The sequence below is a fragment of the Eretmochelys imbricata genome, chromosome 3 (assembly GCF_965152235.1).
Source record: "Eretmochelys imbricata isolate rEreImb1 chromosome 3, rEreImb1.hap1, whole genome shotgun sequence".
Taxonomy (NCBI): Eukaryota; Metazoa; Chordata; order Testudines; family Cheloniidae; genus Eretmochelys; species Eretmochelys imbricata.
Genome location: NC_135574.1, coordinates 58,357,302 through 58,381,528, shown reverse-complemented (window position 1 = coordinate 58,381,528; position 24,227 = coordinate 58,357,302). Strand labels below are relative to the sequence as shown.

Below are 24,227 nucleotides of genomic sequence, written 5' to 3'. Positions count from 1 at the left end.
AGATGCCAGTAGCTTTCTGGGAGCCGGGCAGGGACCTGCCTGCCCTGCTAGGAGAGGCCGACCGGACGTTTAACTGCCCGGTCAACAATGCTGACTGGAGCCGCCAGAGTTGGCTGACCCGCTGCCTTGGGCTCCGCTGTGCCCTGGCCGCCCGCGTTTACCTAACGCCCCTCACAACACTGCGCCCCGCGGCCGGCCTCGCTGCTCATGCGCCCGGGAAAGCCCGGCCGGTTGTGGCGTGGGCGGTGCCGCTGTCCCCAGCAGCCAGCGGCGGGAACAGGGTCGTGCCCCGCGCTGAGTTTCGTTTCTCCAGCGGCGCGCCCCGGCCCCGGAAGGGAACTTGCCTGAGCCTGGGCTCGCGCTTGGCGCCTCAGAGCGCGGAGCCAGGCGGGCGCGGAGGCGGTGCGCGCTGAGCCATGGGGGACCAGTGCGCCGGGGCCAGGCGAGTGAGAGGCTCGAGAAAGGCGGCGAGTCAGAGCAGCGCTCCTGAGCCCCCTCGGAGCCAGCGCGCCCAGCCCCCTGCCCGGGGCGGGGGGCGAGCTGGGGCGGGGGGCGGGGACGCTCGGCCTCCTGGTGAGCATGCCAAAACCCCTAACCCCAGAGACGCCCCTCCGCCCGTTGACCCGCAGGGCGCCACATCTGCCAGATCCCGCGCAGCGAAGGGACCTGCCCTCAGCGAGATGGGATGTGTCCCCAAAGGGAAGGGCTCTGCCCTGGGAGAGGGTATCGCTATCCCCAGTAGGCAGGGAGCCGTCCCCCCTAGGAAGGGCTCTGCCCGCAGACAGACGGGCGCTGCCCCTAAAACAAAAGCGTCCGCCCCCCGAGAGCCGCCCGCTGTAGCTGCCGCCTGCTGCAGGGGGGCAGAGAGCGGCGTCGGTGCCAAGTCAGGTGGAGTGGGAGCCCGGCCGCTCCGGGATGTGCTGAAGACACTGAGCCTGGGCCGGCAGGACACGTCGGAGGCCTCGGAGCGTGTGAACCAGCTCATCCGCGCGCTGCTGTCAGCGATCAGAGCCCGGGAGGGCAGTTTCAGCTCAGTCGAGATTCTGGGCACCGGTAGCTACTACGAGCATGTCAAGGTGAGGAGAAACGGGCAGGGGCTTAAGCACTTCATCGCCAGCGGACACGATTAATGTAGGACCTAGCACAGGGGCGGCAAACTTTTTGGCCAGAGGGCCATATCTGGGTGAGGAAATTGCATGCAGGGCCATGAATGTAGGGCTGGGGCAGGGGGTTGGGTTGTGGGAGGGAGTGCAGAGTGTGTGTTTGGGGGTGCAGTGTGCAGGAACGGGCTCAGAGCAAGGGCTTGGGGCAGAGGAGGGGTGCGGGGTGTATGAGGGGGCTCAGGGTGCAGGGAGGAGTGCTGGAGCGTGCCCAGGGCAGGGGGTTGGGGTGCAGGGTGGGGCTCAGGGCATGGGGTTGGGGGGCAGTAGGGGACTCAGGGCAGGAAGTTAGGGTGCAGGGTGCAGAAGGGGTTTGGGGTGTGGGCTCCGGCCCAGCACTGCTTACCTGGAGTGGCTCCGGGGTTGCAGCGACATACCCCATTCTTGGCCACTGAGAACTGCAGGGAGAGGTACCTGCAGGTGAGGGCAGCGTGCGGAGCCCTCTGTTCCCCTCCTCCAGGGGCCGCAGGGACGTGGTGCCGGCTGCTTCTGGGAGTGGCGCAGGGCCTGCGGTGCCAGAGGGCTGGCAATCCTGTGGGCCGGATCCAAAGCCGTGACAGGCCGGGTCCGGCCCATGGGCCATACTTTGTCCACCCCTGACCTAGCATGACTAGGGCACTTCCAGTTGCGTGCATCCGATGAAGTGAGCTGTAGCTCACGAAAGCTTATGCGCAAATAAATTTGTTAGTCTCTAACGTGCCACAAGTCCTCCTTTTCTTTTTGCGGATACAGATTAACATGGTTGCTACTCTGAAACCTTCCAGTTGTGATGTGACTCATAATCTTCTGCCACCTCCAGCCTCCCTCCCTGGAACAGATTTTCAGATACGCTTCAGGGTCCTTTTCTGTCCCTGATTCTTACTTAAAATTGTCTCCATTCAAATTGTCCCAGCATGGCACAGCCCTTGCTTCTGTTGCAGCAGCTTCTGAAACTATAGTGGCTCAGGTTTCAGAGTAACAGCCGTGTTAGTCTGTATTCGCAAAAAGAAAAGGAGTACTTGTGGCACCTTAGAGACTAACCAATTTATTTGAGCATAAGCTTTCGTGAGCTACAGCTCACTTCATCTGATGCATACTGTGGAAAGTGTAGAAGATCATTTTATATACACACAAAGCATGAAAAAATACCTCCTCCCACCCCACTCTCCTGCTCAAGCGCTCTTTGTGCCTTTCAGGTACAGCACATTATCTTACAGGGACACTTTCACTGCACTCTCTTTCCCATAATGGCTAATTATATTCCTTCTAGCTATGCATTTTATATTGGTGACCATAACCATAGATTTGAGTACTCCCACGTTCCTAGCAGGTTTCATGAAATCTGTTTTGTCTCCCTTTGGGGTTACAGGGATAGTGGGGGCCAGAACCGCCCGGGTGGGGCAATTTTCCCCAGGGCAATATACTATACTATAGTATTGCAACTTTTTTTTTATGGAAGGGGCCCGTGAAATTGCTTTACCCCAGGCCTCCTGAATCCTCTGGGCAGCACACGTGGGGGCTAGTTGGGAGGGAGGGAGATTGATGTTGTAAAAACAGTTTTGTTATAGGGGTAGGGAGGCTTTCCTCCTTAATAAAATTTTCCAGATTTTACATAAGATATTCAAACTGGTTTACTCTAATTTCTTCAGGAAGTTTGTTGAATTAGTTCCTGTTGATTAAGAGACAGCTCCAGATCTCATACAGTTTGTGCTCTGCATTAATAGTTCTAGAGGAACACAGTTGTCCTGATGGTTCACATAGATGAAGATAATGTAGCTGAGACCTGCTCCATTAGTCCATTTAGACTGGGAGCAGGTGGAAAAACTGGAGCACAGGCTTGATTTGCTCATGGTACCTAAGACACGCAGGCAGCGGATAGCTGTGGTTTGCCCTAGCTGAAGCCTTTACATTGTTCTGATGTTCAACTATAGATACAGTCAGTTACAATTATCCAGGTTGCAGGTAATAGGGGTATTGATCATTGTGGATAGTCTTTATATATGAGAAAGCCTGCGTGGTGGGGACAGGAAGAGTAAACTCTAACATGTCAAGATGGATCGTTCATGGCTGGGGATAACAAGTTTTAACACAGTCTGAGCTGACGCTAGTTATCCCTTAATTCTTCTGGCACATACCACAAACAGCCTGTGCGTGTATCCAAATGGTTTAGTCCTGTCTAAATAAAAAGCATGCTCTTACAACATCCAGAGTATGGAGTCTCATTTGTCTTGGGGTGGAGTGAATTTCAGAAGACCATGAGATAAACAGATTACATGGAGGTCAGAGAACATAAGAACAGCCATACTGGGTCAGACCAAAGGTCCATCTAGTCTAGTATCCTGTCTTCCTACAGTAGCCAATGCCAGGTGCCCCAGAGGGAATGAACAGAACAGGTTATAACCAAGTGATCCATCCCCTGTCACCCATTCCCAGCTTCTGGCAAACAGAGGCTAGGGCTACCATCCCTGCCCATCCTGGCTAATAACCATTGATAGACCTATCTCCATGAACTTATCTAGTTCTTTTTTGAACCCTGTTATAGTCTTGACCTTCACAACATCCTCGGCAAAGAGTTCCAAGGTTGACTGTGCGTTGTGTGAAGAAATACTTCCTTTTGTTTGTTTTAAATCCGCTGCCTATTGATTTCATTTGGTGACCCCTAGTTCTTGTGTTATGAAAAGGAGTAAATAATACTTCCTTATTTACTTTCTCCACACCAGTCATGATTTTACAGACCTTTATATCCCCCTTTAGTCATCTCTTTTCCAAGCTGAAAAGTCCCAGTCTTATTAATCTCTCCTTATACGGAAACTGTTCCTTACCCCTAATCATTTATGTTGCCCTTTTCTGAACCTTTTCCAATTCCAATATATTTTTTTTGAGACGGAGCGACCACATCTGATCTGCACACAGTATTCAAATTGTGAGCGTATCATGGATTTAGATAGAGGCAATATGATACTCTCTCTTTCTTAATGATTCCCAACATTCTGTTTGCCTTTTTTTTTTAAACTGCTGCTGCACATTGAGTGGATGTTTTCAGAGAACTATCCCCAATGATTTCAAGATCTCTTTCTTGAATGGTAACAGCCAATTTAGACCCCATCATTTTTTATGTATATTTGGGATTATGTTTTCCAATGTGCATGAAGGTTCTGAACTTCAGTCTCTTATCTAGCAGCCTAAATTTGGACGCCAGGACCTCTCGCCTATCCTTCCCTATGTCATTGGTACCTACATGTACCATGACCGCTGGCTTCTCCCCAGCACTACACATAAGTCTATCTAGATGTCTTGAGAGAGCCGCAACTTTCACACCAGGCAGGCAAATCGCCATGCGGTTCTCCCAGTCATCAAAAACCCAGCTATGTTTTTAAATGATCGAATCCCCCATAACTTACCTGTCTCTTCCTAATAACTGGAGTTCCCTCCTCCAGAGAGGTATCCTCAGTGTGAGAGGATACCATATCATCATCTGGAAAGAGGGTCCCAACTTGGGGTGAGGCCTAAAGGTGACTGTCCTGTTGGAAAATTGTACATGATAGGTCCTCTCAGAGCCTGAATCTACTCAATTTTTCTAGTCAATGTGATCATAGAATCATAGAATATCAGGGTTGGAAGGGACCTCAGGAGGTCATCTAGTCCAACCCCCTGCTCAAAGCAGGACCAATCCCCAATTAAATCATCCCAGCCAGGGCTTTGTCATGCCTGACCTTAAAAACTTCTAAGGAAGGAGATTCTACCACCTCCCTAGGTAACGCATTCCAGTGTTTCACCACCCTCCTAGTGAAAATTTTTTTCCTAATATCCAACCTAAACCTCCCCCACTGCAACTTGAGACCATTACTCCTTGTCCTGTCCTCTTCTACCACTGAGAATAGTCTAGAACCATCCTCTCTGGAACCACCTCTCAGGTAGTTGAAAGCAGCTATCAAATCCCCCCTCATTCTTCTCTTCTGCAGACTAAACAATCCCAGTTCCCTCAGCCTCTCCTCATAAGTCATGTGTTCCAGACCCCTAATCATTTTTGTTGCCCTTCGCTGGAGTCTCTCCAATTTATCCACATCCTTCTTGTAGTGTGGGGCCCAAAACTGGACACCGTACTCCAGATGAGGCCTCACCAATGTCGAATAGAGGGGGACGATCACGTCCCTCGATCTGCTCGCTATGCCCCTACTTATACATCCCAAAATGCCATTGGCCTTCTTGGCAACAAGGGCACACTGCTGACTCATATCCAGCTTCTCGTCCACTGTCTCCCCTAGGTCCTTTTCCGCAGAACTGCTGCCTAGCCATTCGGTCCCTAGTCTGTAGCTGTGCATTGGGTTCTTCCGTCCTAAGTGCAGGACCCTGCACTTATCCTTATTGAACCTCATCAGATTTCTTTTGGCCCAATCCTCCAATTTGTCTAGGTCCCTCTGTATCCTATCCCTGCCCTCCAGCGTATCCACCACTCCTCCCAGTTTAGTATCATCCGCAAATTTGCTGAGAGTGCAATCCACACCATCCTCCAGATCATTTATGAAGATATTGAACAAAACCGGCCCCAGGACCGACCCCTGGGGCACTCCACTTGACACCGGCTGCCAACTAGACATGGAGCCATTGATCACTACCCGTTGAGCCCGACAATCTAGCCAACTTTCTACCCACCTTATAGTGCAATCATCCAGCCCATACTTCTTTAACTTGCTGACAAGAATACTATGGGAGACCATGTCAAAAGCTTTGCTAAAGTCAAGAAACAATACATCCATTGCTTTCCCTTCATCCACATAACCAGTAATCTCATCATAGAAGGCGATTAGATTAGTCAGGCATGACCTTCCCTTGGTGAATCCATGCTGACTGTTCCTGATCACTTTCCTCTCATGTAAGTGCTTCAGGATTGATTCTTTGAGGACCTGCTCCATGATTTTTCCGGGGACTGAAGTGAGGCTGACTGGCCTGTAGTTCCCAGGATCCTCCTTCTTCCCTTTTTTAAAGATTGGCACTACATTAGCCTTTTTCCAGTCATCCGGGACTTCCCCCATTCGCCACGAGTTTTCAAACATAATGGCCAATGGCTCTGCAATCACAGCCACCAATTCCTTTAGCACTCTCGGATGCAACTCGTCCGGCCCCATGGACTTGTGCACGTCCAGCTTTTCTAAATAGTCCCTAACCACCTCTTTCTCCACAGAGGGCTGGCCATCCATTCCCCATGTTGTGATGCCCAGCTCAGCAGTCTGGGAGCTGACCTTGTTAGTGAAGACAGAGGCAAAAAAAGCATTGAGTACATTAGCTCAATTAGTGATGGCCATAAGGAAGGCAGTTTTCACTGACAAATGATAGAAAAGAGGTGGCTGGGAGTTCAAATGCCCCTTCCCAAAAAAATCAGGCTTGACAGCACCAGATTAAGGGCCCACAAAAAAGAGGATTCCCAAACTGGGAGGAAGCTCCTTAAGGAACTTTGATCCCAGAGGGTTTAAGAAGACTGCATATTCCTGGACTGGAGGGTGATGAGAGGATATTGCCATCAGGTGCACCTGTATTGAGAGGCTGCAGTGTTTTAAGGACAATAGATAGTATCTGCTATGGACTACGTGGCCCATACTGAAAACTTTCTCCATTTGGCTCCGTAGATTAGTCTGAGTGGTGGCTTTCTGCTGTGCAGTAAGATGTTCAGCATTGCACTAGGGCAGTTCAACTCTGTAGATCAGGGGTGTCATAACCATAGGGGTAGCCTAAATTCCTCCTTACCTGTAAGGGGTTAAGAAGCTCAAGTAACCTGGTTGGCACCTGACCAAAGGAACCAATGGGGACAAAAGATACTTTCAAATCTGGGGCGGGAGAAGAGGTTTTGTTTTGGGTTCTTTGTTTTTCTGTGCCGTTCGCTCTTGGGACTAAGAGGGACTGAACATCAATCCATGTTCTCCAGAACTTCCTGAACAAGTCTCTCATATTTCGAACTTGTAAGTAACAGCCAGGCAAGGCGTATTAGTTTACCTTTGTATTCTCAACTTGTGAATTTTCCCTTTGCTAGAGGGAGGTTTATCCCTGTTTTGTTGTAACTTTGAAACTAAGGCTAGAGGGGGTTCCTCTGTGCTCTTTGAATTTTCTGCTACTCTGTAAGGTTAACTACCAACCGAAGTTTACAGAGGTGATTCTTTTACCTTTTTCTCTTTTAATAAAATCCTTTTTAAGAATGTGACTGATTTTTCCATTGTTCCAAGACCCAGGGGTTTGGTTCTTTGATCATTTTGTAACCAATTGGTTAGGATGTTATTCTCAATCCTCCCCAGGAAAGGGGGTATATAGGCTTGGGGGAATACTTTGGGGGAATAGGACTCCAAGTGATCCTTTCACTGATTGTTAAATCACTTGGTGGTGGCAGCGATCCCAAGGCAAGAAGGGAATCTGTGCCTTGGGGAAGTTTTAACCTAAGCTTAGGGGGTCTTTCATGTGGGTCCCCACATCTGTACCCCAGAGTTCAGAGTGGGGAAGGAACCCTGACATGGTGGCAGAGTGGTGGGATCATTTTTGAACCCAGAAGCACAGCAGGATTTTAAAAGGACTAATTTTTCTTTCCTTTTGGCTGCTTGGAAGCAGGTTTTTGCTGAGAGCAGTTAAGAGTTTTTTTTCTCTGCCTGAAGGCAGAGGGGTCAAGTTACAGTAGCAAAGGAATTCACAAGCTGGGGTTTTTTTTTCTTTCTAACTCTCGGGTATAGCTAGGTTAAACACAAAAAGGCTAGGATTGTGACAGAAAGTGATGTCCAGAAAAAACTGGAATTAGCCAGATTCAAAGCACAAGAGAAAGAAAAGGAACATAAGAGACTGATCGAATTAAAACAACTCGAGAAAGAAGCTGCTGAAAGAGAAGAGAAAGCCAAAGAGGCTGCCCACAAGAGAGCTATGGAGGAGAAAGAAAAAAAGAGAGGAAGCATGCTGAGGAGGAGAGGGAAAAAGAGAGGAAGCATGCACTGGTGTTAGAGATGGCAAGGGCTAAGCAGAATATACCAGACAACCCTAGCAATCCTTCTCCACGTACCTCTTCCCATCCCAGAAAGTTCCCCATCTACAAGGCAGGCGATGATACCGAGGCCTTCTTAGAAAGTTCCGAAAGGGCCTGCCTTGGGTACAGCATCTCTACAGATCAGTACATGGTAGAGCTGAGACCGCAGCTCAGTGGACCCTTAGCTGAGGTGGTGGTTGAAATGCCTAAGGAACACATGAACAGTTATGAACTTTTTAAAAACAAGGCCAGAATCAGAATGGGGCTAACACCCGAGCATGCCCGTCGGCGGTTCAGAGCCCTAAGGTGGAAACCAGACGTGTCATTTACCAGACATGCCTACCACATTGTGAAACATTGGGATGCCTGGACATCAGGAGCAAATGTTAAATCTCCAGAAGAGTTGCCCTTCCTAATGCAAATGGAGCAGTTCTTAGAGGGTGTTCCTGAGGAAATATAAAGGTACATCCTAGATGGGAAGCCAAAATTGTTGTCGAGGCAGGGGAGATTGGAGCCAAATGGGTGGAGGTGGCAGAAAAGAAAAAAACTAGTAGCAGTTGGAGCGAATATTAGAAGGGGCAACCCGAAACAAATCCTTGTCATCGGGGGCAACCCAAGGCCCCACCTACATCCCAAGAAAAAACCCAGACAGCTTATTGTCCCACTACACCATTCTCCAGCAACCCACCTCGCCCCAGTGACCAGTCAGCTGGGCGATGTTTTAAATGTAATGAGCTGGGGCATGTGAAGGCCAACTGCCCCAAGAACTCCAATATACTGCAGTTCATAACACCGGAGTCACACCCAAGGTCCTCAGGCCCAGATGCCTCCCAGGTACCCTCAGAGCAAAGGAAAACTGTGAGTGTGGGCGGGAAGAAGGTTACAGCATGGAGGGACACTGGAGCACAGGTGTCAGCTCTCCACCAATTCTTAGTGGACCCCAAATTCATCAACCCAGAGGCCCAAGTGGCGATTCAACCATTCATGTCAAAATCTTTAAACTTACCTACAGCTGAGTTGCCTGTCCAGTACGTGGGCTGGTCAAGAATGTGGACTTTTGCAGTCTATGATGTTTATCCCATTCCCATGCTGCAGGGGGAAGATTTGGCCAACCATGTGAAGCTAGCCAAGAGGGTGGGAATGGTCACCCGCAGCCAGAATAAGCAAGCTTTCACACCTCTCCCTGTTCCTGAGCCTTCCACCAAGGCCCCGTCTGTGTTACCAGAGACCCAGACAGAGGTGATGGAACCGGATCCCCTGCCAACGACTGCAACAGCCATAGTGGATCCAGTCCCAGAGACCCAGCCAAAGCTAGTCTCAGAAGCAGAACTGGCAAAGCAAGCAGCACCAGAACCGTTGCCAGCACTGAGTCTAGCGCTGGCAAACCCATCTACAACTTCAACACCAGAGGACACCACCGAGCCTGCACTGGCAGCAGCACCAGATAACCCTACACAAGAGGCTCAGCCAGAGCCTGAAATACCACATAGTGCACCAGCGGAGAGCAATTCACAGTCAACGGAAACAGCCCCATCACCTGCATCGCTTCCAGAGGGACCGAGCCCAGGTCCACAATCCAGTGAGGAACTGATGTCTCCAGAATCAAGGGAACAGTTCCAGGCTGAACAGGAAGCAGATGAAAGCCTCCAGGGAGCTTGGACGGCAGCACGGAGCAACCCACTGCCTCTCAACTCTTCTAATTGATCCCGGTTTGTTGTAGAAAGAGGACTTTTATACAAGGAAACTTTCTGGTGGGCACCAGGAAGACTGGCATCCTCAGAGACAATTGGTAGTTCCACCTAAGTACCAGGAAAAGCTCTTGAGCTTAGCCCTCAATCATCCTAGTGGCCATGCTGGGGTGAACAGGACCAAAGACCGTTTGGGAAGGTCATTCCACTGGGAGGGAATGGGCCAGGATGTTTCTACCTATGTCCCGTCTTGTGGTGTGTGCCAAAGGGTGGGAAAACCCCAAGACCAGGTCAAAGCCCCTCTCCAGCCACTCCCTATAATTGAGGTCCCATTTCAGCGAGTAGCTGTGGATATTCTGGGTCCTTTCCCAAAGAAGACACCCAGAGGAAAGCAGTATATACTGACTTTCATGGATTTTGCTACCCAAGGGCTGGAAGCAGTAGCTCTAAACAACACCAGGGCTAAAAGCGTGTGCCAGGCACTAACAGACATTTTTGCCAGGGTAGGTTGGCCCTCCGACATCCTTATGGATTCGGGAACTAATTTCCTGGCAGGGACCATGAAAAGCCTGTGGGAAGTTCATGAGGTGAACCACTTGGTTGTCATCCCTTACCACCACCAAACAAATGGCCTGGTGGAGAAGTTTAATGGAACTTTGGGGGCCATGATACGTAAATTCGTAAATGAGCACTCCAATGATTGGGACCTAGTGTTACAGCAGTTGCTCTTTGCCTGCAGGGCTGTACCACATCCCAATTTAGGGTTTTCACCATTTGAACTTGTGTAAGGCCGCAAGGTTAAGGGGCCATTACAGTTGGTGAAGCAGCAGTGGGAGGGTTTTACGCCTTCTCCAGGAACTAACATTCTGGACTTTGTAACCAACCAACAAAACACCCTTCGAACCTCTTTAGGCCTTGCTAAAGAAAACCTAAAAGATGCTCAGGAAGAGCAAAAGGCCTGGTATGATAAACATGCCAGAGAGCTGTCCTTTAAAGTAGGCGACCAGGTCGTGGTCTTGAAGGCGCTTCAGGCCCGTAAGATGGAAGCATCATGGGAAGAGCCATTTACGGTCCAAGAGCACCTGGGAGCTGTCAACTATCTCATAGCATCCGCCACCTCAACCCTTGAGTGTACCATGTTAATTCTCTAAAACCCTTCTATTCCAGAGAATTGAAGGTTTGTCAGTTTACAGCCCAGGGAGGAGATGACGCTGAGTGGCCTGAAGGTGTCTACTACGAAGGGAAAAGTGACAGGGGCGTGGAAGAGGTAAACCTCTCACTGACACTTGGATGCATGCAGCGCCAGCAAATCAAGGAGCTGTGAACTAGCTTCACGATGATGTTCTCAGCCACCCCAGGACGGACACAACGGGCCTACTACTCCATTGACACAGGTAATGCTCGCTCAAGTAGAGCCCAGACTTACCAGGTGGCACCTCAAACCAAAGCTGCTATAGAACAGGAGATCCAGGACATGCTACAGATAGGTGTAATCAGCCCCTCTAACAGTGCATGAGCATCTCAAGTACTTCTAGTCTCCAAACCGGATGGGGAAATACGCTTTTGCGTGGACTACTGTAAGCTAAATGCTGTAACTCGCCCAGACAACTAGCTAATGCCACACACAGATGAGCTATTGGAGAAACTGGGATGTGTCCAGTTCATCTCTACCTTAGACTTAGCCAAGGGGTACTGGCAAGTACCGCTAGATGAATCCGCCAAGGAAGGATCAGCCTTCATCACCCATGTAGGGCTGAATGAATTTAATGTGCTCCCTTTCGGGCTGCGAAATGCACCTGCCACCTTCCAGAAACTTCTAGATAGTCTCCTAGCGGGATTGGGAGAATCTGCAGTTGCCTATCTGGACGATGCGGCCATATTTTCTGATTCATGTGAAGAACACCTGGAGCATCTCCAGAAAGTCTTTGAGAGCATAAGAGAGGCAGGGCTATCTGTTAAGGCTAAAAAATGTCAAATTGGCCTAAACAGAGTAACTTACTTTGGACACCAGGTGGGTCAAGGAACTATCAATCCCCTACAGGCCAAAGTGAATGCTATCCAAAAGTGGCCTGTCCCAAAGTCAAAGAAACAGGTCCAATCCTTCTTAGGCTTGGCCAGGTATTACAGACGATTTGTACCGCAATACAGCCAAATCGCCGCCCCACTGATAGACCTAACCAGAAAGAACCAGCCAAATGCAGTTCAGTGGACTGAGGAGTGTCAGAAGGCCTTTAACCAGCTTTAAGCGACACTCATGTCTGACCCTGTACTAAGGGTCCCAGACTTTGACAAACCGTTCCTAGTAACCGCAGGTGTGGGAGCAGTTTTAATGCAGGAAGAACAGGATCAAGAATTCCACCCCGTCATGTTTCTCAGCAAGAAACTGTCTGAGAGGGAAAGCCACTGGTCAATCAGCGAAAAGGAATGCTACGCTATTGTGTACGCGCTGGAAAAGCTACGCCCATACATTTGGGAACGGCGTTTCCAACTATAAACTGACGATGCTGCGCTGAAGTGGCTTCACACCGTCCAGGACAATAACAAAAAACTTCTTCGGTGGAGTTAAGCTCTCCAAGATTTTGATTTTGAAAAACAACATATTCCAGGGACATCTAACAAAGTAGCTGATGCACTCTCCCGTGAAAGTTTCCCAGAATCAGCTGGTTAAATTGTTCTTGAAATGTGGGACATAGTGTTAGTTTTTATATAATCAGTAGTATGTCTATAGGTGCATGGGTCTTATCAACTCTGTTTTCTCCTAGAGCTCCAGGAAGAAATCACAGCCAGTGTGGTACCGGCTGTCCGACACCATCTGTGATTTGTGGGGTGTGTCATAACCATAGGGGTAGCCTAAATTCCTCCTTACCTGTAAGAGGTTAAGAATCACAAGGTTGGCACCTGACCAAAGGAACCAATGGGGATAAAAGATACTTTCAAATCTGGTTTGGGGGAGGGAAGAGATTTTATTTGGGGTTCTTTGTTTTCCTGTGCTGTTTGCTCCTGGGACTAAGAGGGACCGGACATCAATCCATGTTCTCCAAATCTTTCTGAACAAGTCTCTCATATTTCAAACTTGTAAGTAACAGCCAGGCAAGGCGTATTAGTTTACCTTTGTTTTCTCAACTTGTGAATTTTCCCTTTGCTAGAGGGAGGTTTATCCCTGTTTTGTTGTAACTTTGAAACTAAGGCTAGAGGGGGTTCCTCTGTGCTCTTTGAATTTTCTGTTACTCTGTAAGGTTAACTACCAACCGAAGTTTACAGAGGTGATTCTTTTACCTTTTTCTCTTTTAATAAAATCCTTCTTTTTAAGAACGTGACTGATTTTTCCATTGTTCCAAGACCCAGGGGTTTGGTTCTTTGATCATTTTGTAACCAATTGGTTAGGATATTATTCTCAAGCCTCCCCAGGAAAGGGGGTGTATAGGCTTGGGGGAATATTTTGGGGGAATAGGACTCCAAATGATCCTTTCCCTGATAGTTTGTTGAATCACTTGGTGGTGGCAGCGATCCCAAGGCAAGAAGGGAATCTGTGCCTTGGGGAAGTTTTAACCTAAGCTGGTAAGAATAAGCTTAGGGGGTCTTTCATGTGGGTCCCCACATCTGTACCCCAGAGTGGGGAAGGAACCCCGACAAGGGGGTCTCAAACTCAATTTACCTTAGGGCCAGTGCCAGTCCTCAAATTCTCCCAGCAGGCCAATAATGTCACTCATACTGCCCAGAACCCACTCCCCAAAACTCCGCCCTCTCCAATCTCTGCCCCCCTATCTGCGTAAGGCTTTGGGAGGGAGTTTGGGTGAGGGAGGCGGTCTGGGTTAAGGGATTGTTGTGCAGGCTCTGGGAGGGAGTTTGGGTAGGGGAGGAGGTCTGGGGTGCAGGCTCCTGGATGGAGTTTGCGTGCTGGGTGCAGGCTCTGGGCTGGAGCAGAGGGTGAGGGTGCACGAGGAGGGGGTAGGGTTGCAGGCTCTGGGCAGGGGGAGGGATGCAGGCTCTGGGAGGGAGTTTGGGGGCAGGAGAGGGTGTATGGGAAGGGGAATGGGGTGCAAGCTCTAGGAGGGAGTTTGGGGCAGAAGGGTGTGGGGAGGGGGTGCAGGCTCTGGCAGGGAATTTGGGGATGGGAGGGGGTATATGAGGAGGGGATCAGGGGGTGCAGCGCTTACCTGGGGCTCCAAGGCGGGGTGGGCCGGGGGCCTCCACGCGCTGCTGCCCCCCAGGCACAGCCCTCACAGCTTCCCATTGGCCACAGGGGTGCTCGGGATGGGGGCAGCACGTGGAGGCACAGCTCCGCCCCACCCTGGGGCTGACAGACACATGGAGCGAGCGTGCAGAAAGCCGCTCAACTCTGCTACACTGCCTGTGGCTAGTGCTTGGGCCATTGTAAATAGCCCGGGGGACGCGCGGGAGCAGCAGGCAGGGCTAAGAGAGAGACCCGGCCCCAGAATTCCTGGAGCCCTGCGAGCCACATGGGGGAGGTTTTCGGGCTGCAGATGGCCCACGGGCCGGGAGTTTGAGACCCCTGCTGTGGATGTTATCAGAATTCAAGAAGAATGTTGATATATTGAAGAGGTTTCAGAGGAGAACCATGGGAATGATTAAAGGATTAGAAGAACATGCCTCAGCGATTGAGCTTGATGGATCTATTTATCTTAACAAAGCAAAGGTTTAGAGGTGACTTGATTACAGCCTATCAGTACCTATGTGAGGAACAATTACTACTAACTTCAATAAGAGGGAGGGAGAATTGAGCAGCATAATTTGGGTCTCTCTTCTTGCTGCACTTAGGCCTTTTATATCGATGTTGTGTAAGATGTTCCAGTTTCACTTTATGAAATGTATTGCTTACCCCACTCTAACAGAATGATTAAATCACTTCTAATCTACAGCCATCCAAAAATAAAACTTCCAGTAAGAGTTGATAAGAGTATCTGCTTGACAGGGTTGTATTGTCTTTCTCCTGTTGAGGGTTCCCTGGTCTTAATTTACTGCAAATTACCATACATTTGTTCCCCTCATCACTGCACATGGAAGTGGATGGGAGAATAAAGTTCATAGAGGTATTTATAATGGAAATGCAGGCTAAAACTTTACCTGTAATAACAAAACTCAGTAAGCATTGTATTTCTATGATTCACAGATTTCTGCACCAAATGAGTTCGATATCATGTTTACAATGCCAGCTCCTAGAGTTGAACTGGAACAATGTGATGGCTCTGGTGCCTTTTATTATGTGAGACTTAAAAGAAATCCTCAAGGAAACGATCTGGACAAATTTATACAGGAAGATGGAACATTAGCAGCCTGTAAGATGCTTTTTGCCCTGAGGAACATTATTAAAGAAATTGTAAAGAGCATGACAAGTAAGTATTCAGTGGATAATATTTTCACTTACAGGTATTACTGTTCACATTAATCTCTGTACATATAAATCACTGTAAGTAGTGTTGTACATACAACTTATGTTCCTGTCAGCAGTGCCTTCATAGATGTGTGCACAAAATGCTAGAAAAACCTATATATATATATATGAGCTTTTTCTTGTTGCAAGAGCAACAAGAGAAGAGCAACCACAGACATACAGGGCCTGATTCACTCCACAGAGTGTGCAGTGGAAGGGTTCTGCCTGACTCCGTTCTTATGCAGCAAGCTGTTTTTGCAAATTGAAATGAAGGACATTCAGGGTACGGTCTAAAGCCGTGTATACACCTGCCACCTGACTCATTCATCGTGACCTTGTGCAAAGGTCTTGGTGTTGAGCCTCCAGGAAAAGAGACTAAAAGGTAGCTATATATTTTTCCCTTCATTTTTGCTGTTCCTCCCGAGCTTCAAAAGTTTAATAAGAATTTTTAACTAATGCTTCTGTGGCAGACCACTCATTCCTTATCTTGTCTCAATGAAATAGTTCTTTTTAAAAGTATGTTGTCCTAACTAGCTGTACAGAAAATACAGTTTCTAGGTATAACTTGGACTGTAACAATTGTATTAACTCAAGAAGACTTTCTTTAGAATATTCTTTGTATAGGACAACTCCTCAACAGAGTCTGCTTAACGAGCTCTGGAAATGTGGAGACTTAAAAATAAGTGTTTCAGATCTAATATTTCCCCCAAATACAGTCAGTCTCTTAGGGATAAAACAAATTAGAGTTTAATTCAGGCCAGTCACATTATGAAAACAGATGGCTTAAACAAGTTTGCAGAAGTATTTGAAAAAATCCTTATCCCATATACTGACTCAATTTCTTCTGCTTTATACCAAGCGTTCTTACATTTTTACTGGAAGTAAGCTTTCTGTAGTTTCTAAACTTATCCTGTCCCTCTTAAAACAAAGCAGTTTTTTCTTCCAGCAAGGTGCTAGAAACATTAAACTTATAAGTCTGTAAAATAACTCCAGAGACTGATTGTTGTAGCGCTGAAATGACTGATACGGTTTTTGACGTCTGAGGTTCTTTTACGTCAGCATTAAACTGTTCAAATAACCTTGTCCCTAATGGACCAGGTCAGTGAATGTGGATCTTGTGAAAAATTCAGTGTCTTGCTTTTCAGTGTAGTATTTTTTGCTCAAGAATATGGTGCTATAATCAGGGGTGATACTCACATGGAAAAGAGGGGTGAATCTATGTTGAATTATGGTGTGTAGACCAAGATATAAAGTAAGCACTATACATAATGGAATGCCCATTGATGTCAGCAGGGGGGTTATGCAGAAATTAGGGAAGAATAGGACCTTCATTCATTAAATATTTTATTTGTGTAACCCCTTGTAGTTTAGAGAGCATGGTCCCTTTAAATCTTTTTCCTATTGGGGAGGGGGAGCAGTGAGAGAAAGGAGGGAAACTTTGGGGTGTGGCTCTGGAGCCCAGGGAGAGAAGGGCTGCAGCTGGGAGGCCCTGGACAAAGTGAAGGGGAGAGAACCTGCCTGAAGCCTGGGAAGTACAGGGTGGCCAATCGGGGACACCCCAGGACAGGAGCCAGGAGGAGCACTGTGCCAGGGAGGAATTGCCCAAGAAGGACAGGCTGGAACTGGACCCAGTATCACTGCTGCCCAGGGCTGCATGGGGCTGAGAGTACTGGGGCTTGTGACTCTGCATTGGGAATAAGGAGGGAGGCTGCTAGTTAGTTAGGTGGGGAGGTTGTTGCTCTGTGTGGCTTTGCAGGGAGCGGCAGAAGAGGGTACCGGAGGGGTCTGTTGGGGAAAGTTCACTGGCGCCGAAGATGACCAGGAGCACCCAAGACTCGCCATTGAACTGGAACTCTGCAGAGGACTCCTGAGCTCTATGTGCAGACACATTCCTCAGTGTCTGCCCTTTCAGATTGTGCTACCACTGGGCCTGCGGGGCCTTGGTTTGGATGCAACCCTTTTCTACTGCTCCTCCTACATTTTCCCTTGTTGTTTTTCTCCTCTCATCCCTCTGTAAATAAATATCTCCCTTTGCTATATCCATTGTACTTTTCCTGTGGGGGTGTGTGTGTTCACTCTGGGGGGTTTGGAACAGGTGCCTCTGGGGTGGAAGGAATTGTCCTGCTGCATTCCTGCGTGCGCCGTCTCTTGGCCAGAGCTGCCTGCAGAGCAGACTCCATCTTGGCCACGAGGGCACTAAAGTTAAATTTGACAATTTATTTCCAAAACAAATGTAACACTAACAATATACTCTACGTGAGAAAATACAGTCCCCTTTAGCTAACAGGTATGTGTGTTGAAAATTGTGAACATAACAACTAACATTTACAATATTAAATATAAAAATACATTGGGTTCTATGGGTCTACTGTATTCATACAAAAATATTCCTAAACACCACAAGAACGTTCCACTTTTAGAATCAGTACTCACTGCAAATACAAGATCTCTCCAAAACACCTTAATTTCAGTTATATTAGAAAGGCACTTTCTTTTCATTACATGGTAGCATATTAATGCAGCTAGTCAAATACTGAAATCTTATGTTAAAATTTTACATAAGCTACTTACAAAAATGGCTTGGTTATTTGTTCTCAATGGGGGAAACCCGTAATTATTTGTCCCTCATGGAGTTTTAAGTAGTTTCATGCATCTTCCTTTGTTTACTTGGTCAATTTTCTGCACATACCTTAAAAAAAAATGAACTATTTGCATTATACAAACTGATTTAAAAATACTTAGTCTCTTCATATATTCTCTAATAGTCAATTACTGAAGCTTTGTATATGACATGATTTAGCTGCAAATTCTAATTAAATAAACAAAAAACATTCAAAAATGGTTTCCTCCAATATTAAAAAGTTCAGCTTATTAAAGAAAAGTTGTTACTTTTTTTTTTTTTTTTATAGGAACGGAAATGAAAGTGACTGTGGATAAAAAAAAGGCTGGAAGCCCTGCAATAACACTTCGCATTGGGAATCCTCCAATGGAGATATCAGTGGATATAATCCTGGCTTTGGAAGTTCGGATTCAGAGCTGGCCTGCTTGTACACAGGATGGCCTAAAAATTGAAAAATGGCTAGGAAGGAAAGTCAAACAAGAATATAAATGGAAGCCAATATACCTAGTACCCAAACATGCCAAGGATGGAAGAGTGCTAAAAGGTATTGTTTTTATTTTGAATACAAACTAACTTTTTTTTTCTTTTTCTTTTTTTTTTTTTTTTTTTATTAAATGTGAGAGGGGTCTTCTGCTCAACTAGTAATTACCCAACTGTTATAAGGGGAAACTACGTATTACTTTGTTTGTCAGCAGGGCATGCAGTATTCTCCTCTTAACAGAGGGGTAGCCGTGTTAGTCTGTATCCACAAAAACAACGAGGAGTCCGGTGGCACCTTAAAGACTAACAGAGTTATTTGCGCATAAGCTCTCGTGGGTAAAAAACCCACTTCTTCAGATGACTGAAGTGAAAATTATAGATACAGGCATAAATATATATATAGGCACATGAAGAGAAGGGAGTTACCTTACAAGTGGAGAACCAGTGTTGTAAACCAATACATAAAAAGATAAATGGATACAAATCAGACATCAGGAATGGGAATATACAAAAGCCAGTAGGAGAACACTTCAATCTCCCTGGACATTCAGTAACAGATTTAAAAGTAGCCATCCTTCAACAAAAAACTTCAGTAACAGACTTCAAAGAGAAACTGCAGAGCTACAATTCATTTGCAAACTTAACACCATCAATTTGGGCTTAAATAGGTATTGGGAGTGGCTGGCTCACCACAAAAGCAATTTTCCCTCTCTTGGTATTGATACCTCCTCATCAATTATTGGGAGTAGATCACACCCACCCTGACTGAATTGGCCTTCAACATTGGTTCTCCACTTGTAAGGTAACTCCCTTCTCTTCATGTGCCAATATATATTTATGCCTGTATTCATAATTTTCACTTTTACCCATGAAATCTTATGCCCAAATAAATGTTAGTCTTTAAGGTGCCACCGGACTCCTTGTTATTCTTCTCTTAGTCTGTCTTGTCCGTGGCTACATCTGGATCAGAGCCATCATCTAAGAAAACCCTATCTTTGAATTATTAAACTTGTGCTATTATTTGTATTGTGGAGGCTCTGTACAAAGACAGTTTCTACCCTGAAGCTCTTACATCAACGTGTCTGACATTGAAGTAATTTGAGATAGACCCTCCCATATTGGAACATTGTGGTACTTACCAACCATGGCCATGAAGAGGTATTTTTGCCACCTTTTTCGATTATACAATAGAAACCTATTGAGAATGAAAGAAAGTATGCTTTTGCACAAATAGAACATCAAAATGAGTTTCTGTATGTGAAGTTGAGTGATTTAGTCTACACAAAAATACATCTAAAACCTCAATGTTTTGCATTGTCAGGGCAATTTACTAGATTTCCCCATCAAGTTCAGGTCTTCATAAGTGCACCATTACCATTATTTTTATTTAACTTGGCTGTCACAATCATCTGGGGGAAACTGACATTTTTTCTACTATATTTCAGCAAAAGAAAGTGTTATGCTAAAGAAAGGCTTTGCTACAGAATTTATTTTTTAAAAAGCTCAGTACAGATTTCACCTAATGCTATTTGAGAGTAGTATTACCTTGTCATGTTGATCTCCTGTAATAGGAAAATTAAATTTAAAACAGTGACTATGTGCTTCATGGCGCAGAAAGCTGATCGATAACTGGGTGGGAAGCATATAGCCATGTGTTGGTGCTATAAAAATAATGTGGCTTAAGCCTATTTAATTCTTCATGGGTGTTAATTTACTCAAACTGAATGCCTTGCCTTGGGTGGATAACAGGGTACTATTGCGAGAGTAACAGAGGCGTACTCCTAAAACAAGATCATGTCAGAATCAATAGACAGTGGAAGAAGTCTTAAAAATAAAGTTATGCCAAACACTACCGCAATTGGCTTATCCCAAAACAAAAAATTGTTTTAAGATTGAAAGTACATTTCAAGTAATTTTAAAGATGGAAGACTTCCTGGGGTGTTGTAATTATCCCAAAACCATGCATTGTAAACCCAGGAAATTAAGAGTTAAATTTACACTTCAAGAAAATCCAAACATATTTAGGTATGGAAATGCAGTTAAGGTATCCAGACAACCATAACTCTGTCTTGTAGGAACATCATGAAAAAAAACATACCATTAGGGGATTTTAGCATTTTGTGGATTAGATTATTAAACTGATATTTTTAAAGTAAAAAAAAAAAAGTTGCAGACATGTCCAAATAAATTCACTTCAGGATGACTTTTCTTTAGCTACAGAAACTGTGTAAGACTCATATTCTAAATGTGTAAAAGTGTTAATAAAATGTTTGTATTCTTTTAATACATATTTAGAAGACACCTGGCGACTCTCTTTCTCACACATTGAAAAGGACATGATAAAGAACCATGGCAACACAAAGACATGTTGTGAATCTAAGGGAGTGAAGTGTTGTAGGTTAGTACTTCGTATGTCTTTTTTAAAGTCTCTTTTAGCCACTATATCAATCTAGCAAGTGTGTTCGTTCTTTCCAAATTTAGAATTTAATCTGTGGTGTGAGAGAACAAGAACCCATACTCAGGAATGATAGTGAGCCTCTATGAAGCCTTTTTATTTGAAAAACACTTCATGCAGATCACCTAATCCTCACAACACCCTTCTGTTGTAGGCAAATAAATACAATCTTGTGCAGTGCTGACTATGTCTGGCTTCCATTGAAGTCTAAGGAAGATGGGGGAATACTACATCACAAATGCACTTCCCATTTTTGCATTATAAAGCAAACAGATGAAATCTGTCAAAAAAAACAAAACAATCCCTCCCCACACTTCCTAAGTCTGATAAAAAAAAGTTAGCCCCAGTGTGTTAGATTGGGAAGTCTATTGGCTCAGCCATTAGGATCTTCACCACTGTGGACAAGAAGCTGGATATTAGTCAAACAGTGTGCCCTTGTTGCCAAGTAGGCTAACGGTATTTTGGGCTGTATAAGTAGTGGCATTGCCAGCAGATGGAGGGACATGATCGTTCCCCTCTATTCGACATTGGTGAGGTCTCATGTGGAGTACTGTGTCCAGTTTTGGGCGCCACACTACAAGAAGGATGTGGAAAAATTGGGGAGTCCCATGGAGGGCAACAAAAATGATTAAGGGTCTGGAGCACATGACTTATGAGGAGAGGCTGAAGGAACTGGGATTGTTTAGTCTGCAGAAGAGAAGAATGAGGGGGGATCTGATAGTTGCTTTCAACTACCTGAAGGGGGGTTCCAGATAGGATGGATCTAGACTGTTTCAGTGGTACAGATGACAGAACAAGGAATAATGGTCTCAAGTTGCAGTGGGGGAGGTTTAGGTTGGATGTTAGGAAAAACTTTTTCACTGGGAGGCTGGTGAAGCACTGGAATGCGTTACTAGGGTGGTGGCAGAATCTCCTTCTTGATAGGTTTTCAAGGTCAGACTTGACAAAGCCCAGGCTGGATGATTTAGTTGGGGATTGGGCCTGCTTTGAGCAGGGGGTTGGGCTAGAAGACCTCCTGAGGTCCCTTCCAATCCTGATGTTCTATGATTCACTATATATACTAGATATTGGACACTAAATAAGTTAGCTATTTGAGGCAATTCATTAATTAGTATGTTGGGGGTGGGGGGGGGAAGGGGAAAATACATGAAGATCCATTTGGTGTTTTAAACAGTATAATTTAAGGAATTGATTTTTGACAGATAATCCATTTTGCATTCTGTAGTTTTACAAATCATGAACCCTTCTGAATTTCATTAATAATTCTAAGCATAGGAAGAGAGAAAACAGAGTCATCAAGTAGGTGTGCATATAAAGACAAAGCTAACTCCTTGAGAGTCTACTTCATGTTGGTCAGTTCTCTAGATTTGACATACAAGACATCAAATTATTAGGAGAATCATTTTATTTTTGGCTACAACAGTAATTTCAAAAATTGTTTTATGGACTGGGCCAGATCCACTATTGTTGGTGCAACCACATGTAAATTGCACCTTCCCATACCCATTGGCTCCTTCTGTCCGAGGGAAGGCAGTGGTATATCAGTTTGTCAGAAAAGGACAGCTTTAATTTGCAGCAGTCTCCAAAACTGCCCACTGGTGGTAACTGCTGTGGGGAGTGCACTAAATGAAGCATATGACTGGCCAACACTACTCAGTTTCTGGGTTATGATGGCTCTCAGTGGAAGGAAATTTCTATTATAATGCATCACTGAAACTTCCCTTGGACGCAGTACTTCAATCTTGGGAGCCCTGTGGAAAAGCTAATGTAATCCTGGGATGAATCTGGCCTACAAAAATGCAATGGGTTTTCATACTTCATAGGAAAATATTATTGGCAAGATTCTTTATCCCACTGGTTAGGAATCAGCATCAAATGCCTCACAAAAGCAAAATATTCTGTACTTTAACAACATTTCCAGAAACACTTATTTAGCATACATAAGGCATTTCCCAGTAATATCATCTTATTGTTCAACAGGAAAAACTGTCTGAAACTTCTGAAGCATCTTCTGGATCAGCTTAAAACAAAACATGGAAACAGACGGGGGCTGGACAAATTCTGTTCCTACCATGCCAAAACTGCCTTTTTCCAAGCATGTGTCCTTTGGCCAGATGACAAACAATGGCTGTTCACAGACCTTGAGAGCTGTTTTCAAAATTTTTTGGATTACTTTCTGGATTGCCTCAACAACGCATACCTTCCACACTTCTTTATTCCTACACATAACCTTTTTAGTAGGCAACTGATTGATAAGGCAAGCAGTGATTTCCTTTCAAAGGAAATTAAATATGAAATAAACAATAGATTTCCAATATTTGAACTGCAGAATTAAGGAAATATTCTATTGTGTTTTTTAAAATTTTCATTTATATTTTATAAATCAGAATATCTAATAAAGAATCAACATTTGAAGTTATTCCTTGGGAATTTCTGGTGCTATGAAAAGTGGTGGTAAAGTAATCATGGACAATAAATGAGACTTGCACATTTAAATTAAATTATGCGACTTAGTGGTAGAGGAGAAGGGACAACAGGACAAGTTTTTCACAATTTCAAGTCTGATTGGTGCCAGACTACTTTCAGTGGGGGGCGAGGGGCACGGCAGGAGAACTAGCTATAATCCATACTTTCCTGCTCTCACTTCTATGCGCTTGTCTACACAGTGCAGCAATGCATACTATGGGGATGTGATTTCTCAAGTGCACTTCCATGTTACACATTAACTAGTCTGCATAGTCCCTGCTGGTGTACAATAAAAGCTCCCTCATGTACTTTAACACAATACAGTTCTACACTACAAGTGCTAGGGAGCTTTTAGTGTGCACCAACAGGGTCTACGTGGACCAGTTAGTGCGCAAAACAGTGCGTGTTACAAATTACGCCCACTGCAATGCACAGTGCCACACACTATAGACAAGCTCTATGCTTCTAAGAAGGCAGCAGTGATTCAGTAGTAAAAATAAAATATTGATTTGATGCAGAACAATGACAGGCAAACAAATTTACAGACAAATGGCCATATTATACTCCTAGTTATACTGGTGCAGTTCTGAAGTCAATGGAGTTGCACCAGTATAAACAGAACAGATTATTAAGGCTGCCTTTATGTGAAGGACAATCATCAGTGGCTGACAGAAGTTGGTTACTGACTTTGATATAGACTCCCCCAACTAACTGCTTTTATCTATTTATGTATTTTCAGAGATGTTCCAAAGATTTGCTGCCATAACACTTTGCAAGTACAAAGGACTATAACTATTAAGTATAATTATATAACATGGAGTTGATGGAAACACAGTGTTTGAGGTCAGAAAGTGGAAGAATGCAGGCCGATCCTGATAGCACTGATGAACACTAGTAACACAGCAATCTAGTGACAAAAGCAGTTAGCAATGCTAGTGCTATCATAGTACAACAGTAACTACAGCCACTTTATATTTTGGAATCCAGTGCAAA

At 45.4% G+C, this 24,227-nt stretch overlaps 1 protein-coding gene across 1 annotated transcript; it reads left to right on the top strand.

Moving 5' to 3' along the window:
• Positions 1-354: 354 nt before the first annotated feature.
• Positions 355-23,152, top strand: CGAS (cyclic GMP-AMP synthase). The gene is made up of 5 exons (XM_077811618.1): positions 355-1,076; positions 14,953-15,175; positions 18,123-18,377; positions 20,609-20,711; positions 22,749-23,152. The coding sequence occupies exons 1-5, from the start codon at positions 417-419 to the stop codon at positions 23,101-23,103; spliced, it is 1,596 nt and encodes a 531-aa protein (XP_077667744.1). The 5' UTR covers positions 355-416; the 3' UTR covers positions 23,104-23,152.
• The last annotated feature ends 1,075 nt before the right edge of the window (positions 23,153-24,227 follow it).

Excerpts from the sequence above, each read along its gene's own strand:
- CGAS (XM_077811618.1), top strand. The coding sequence starts at position 417 with ATGGGGGACCAGTGCGCCGGGGCCAGGCGAGTGAGAGGCTCGAGAAAG. Across the intron at positions 15,176-18,122 it reads AATTGTAAAGAGCATGACAA|GAACGGAAATGAAAGTGACT; the intron begins GTAAGTATTCAG and ends TTTTTTTTATAG. Across the intron at positions 18,378-20,608 it reads GGATGGAAGAGTGCTAAAAG|AAGACACCTGGCGACTCTCT; the intron begins GTATTGTTTTTA and ends ATACATATTTAG.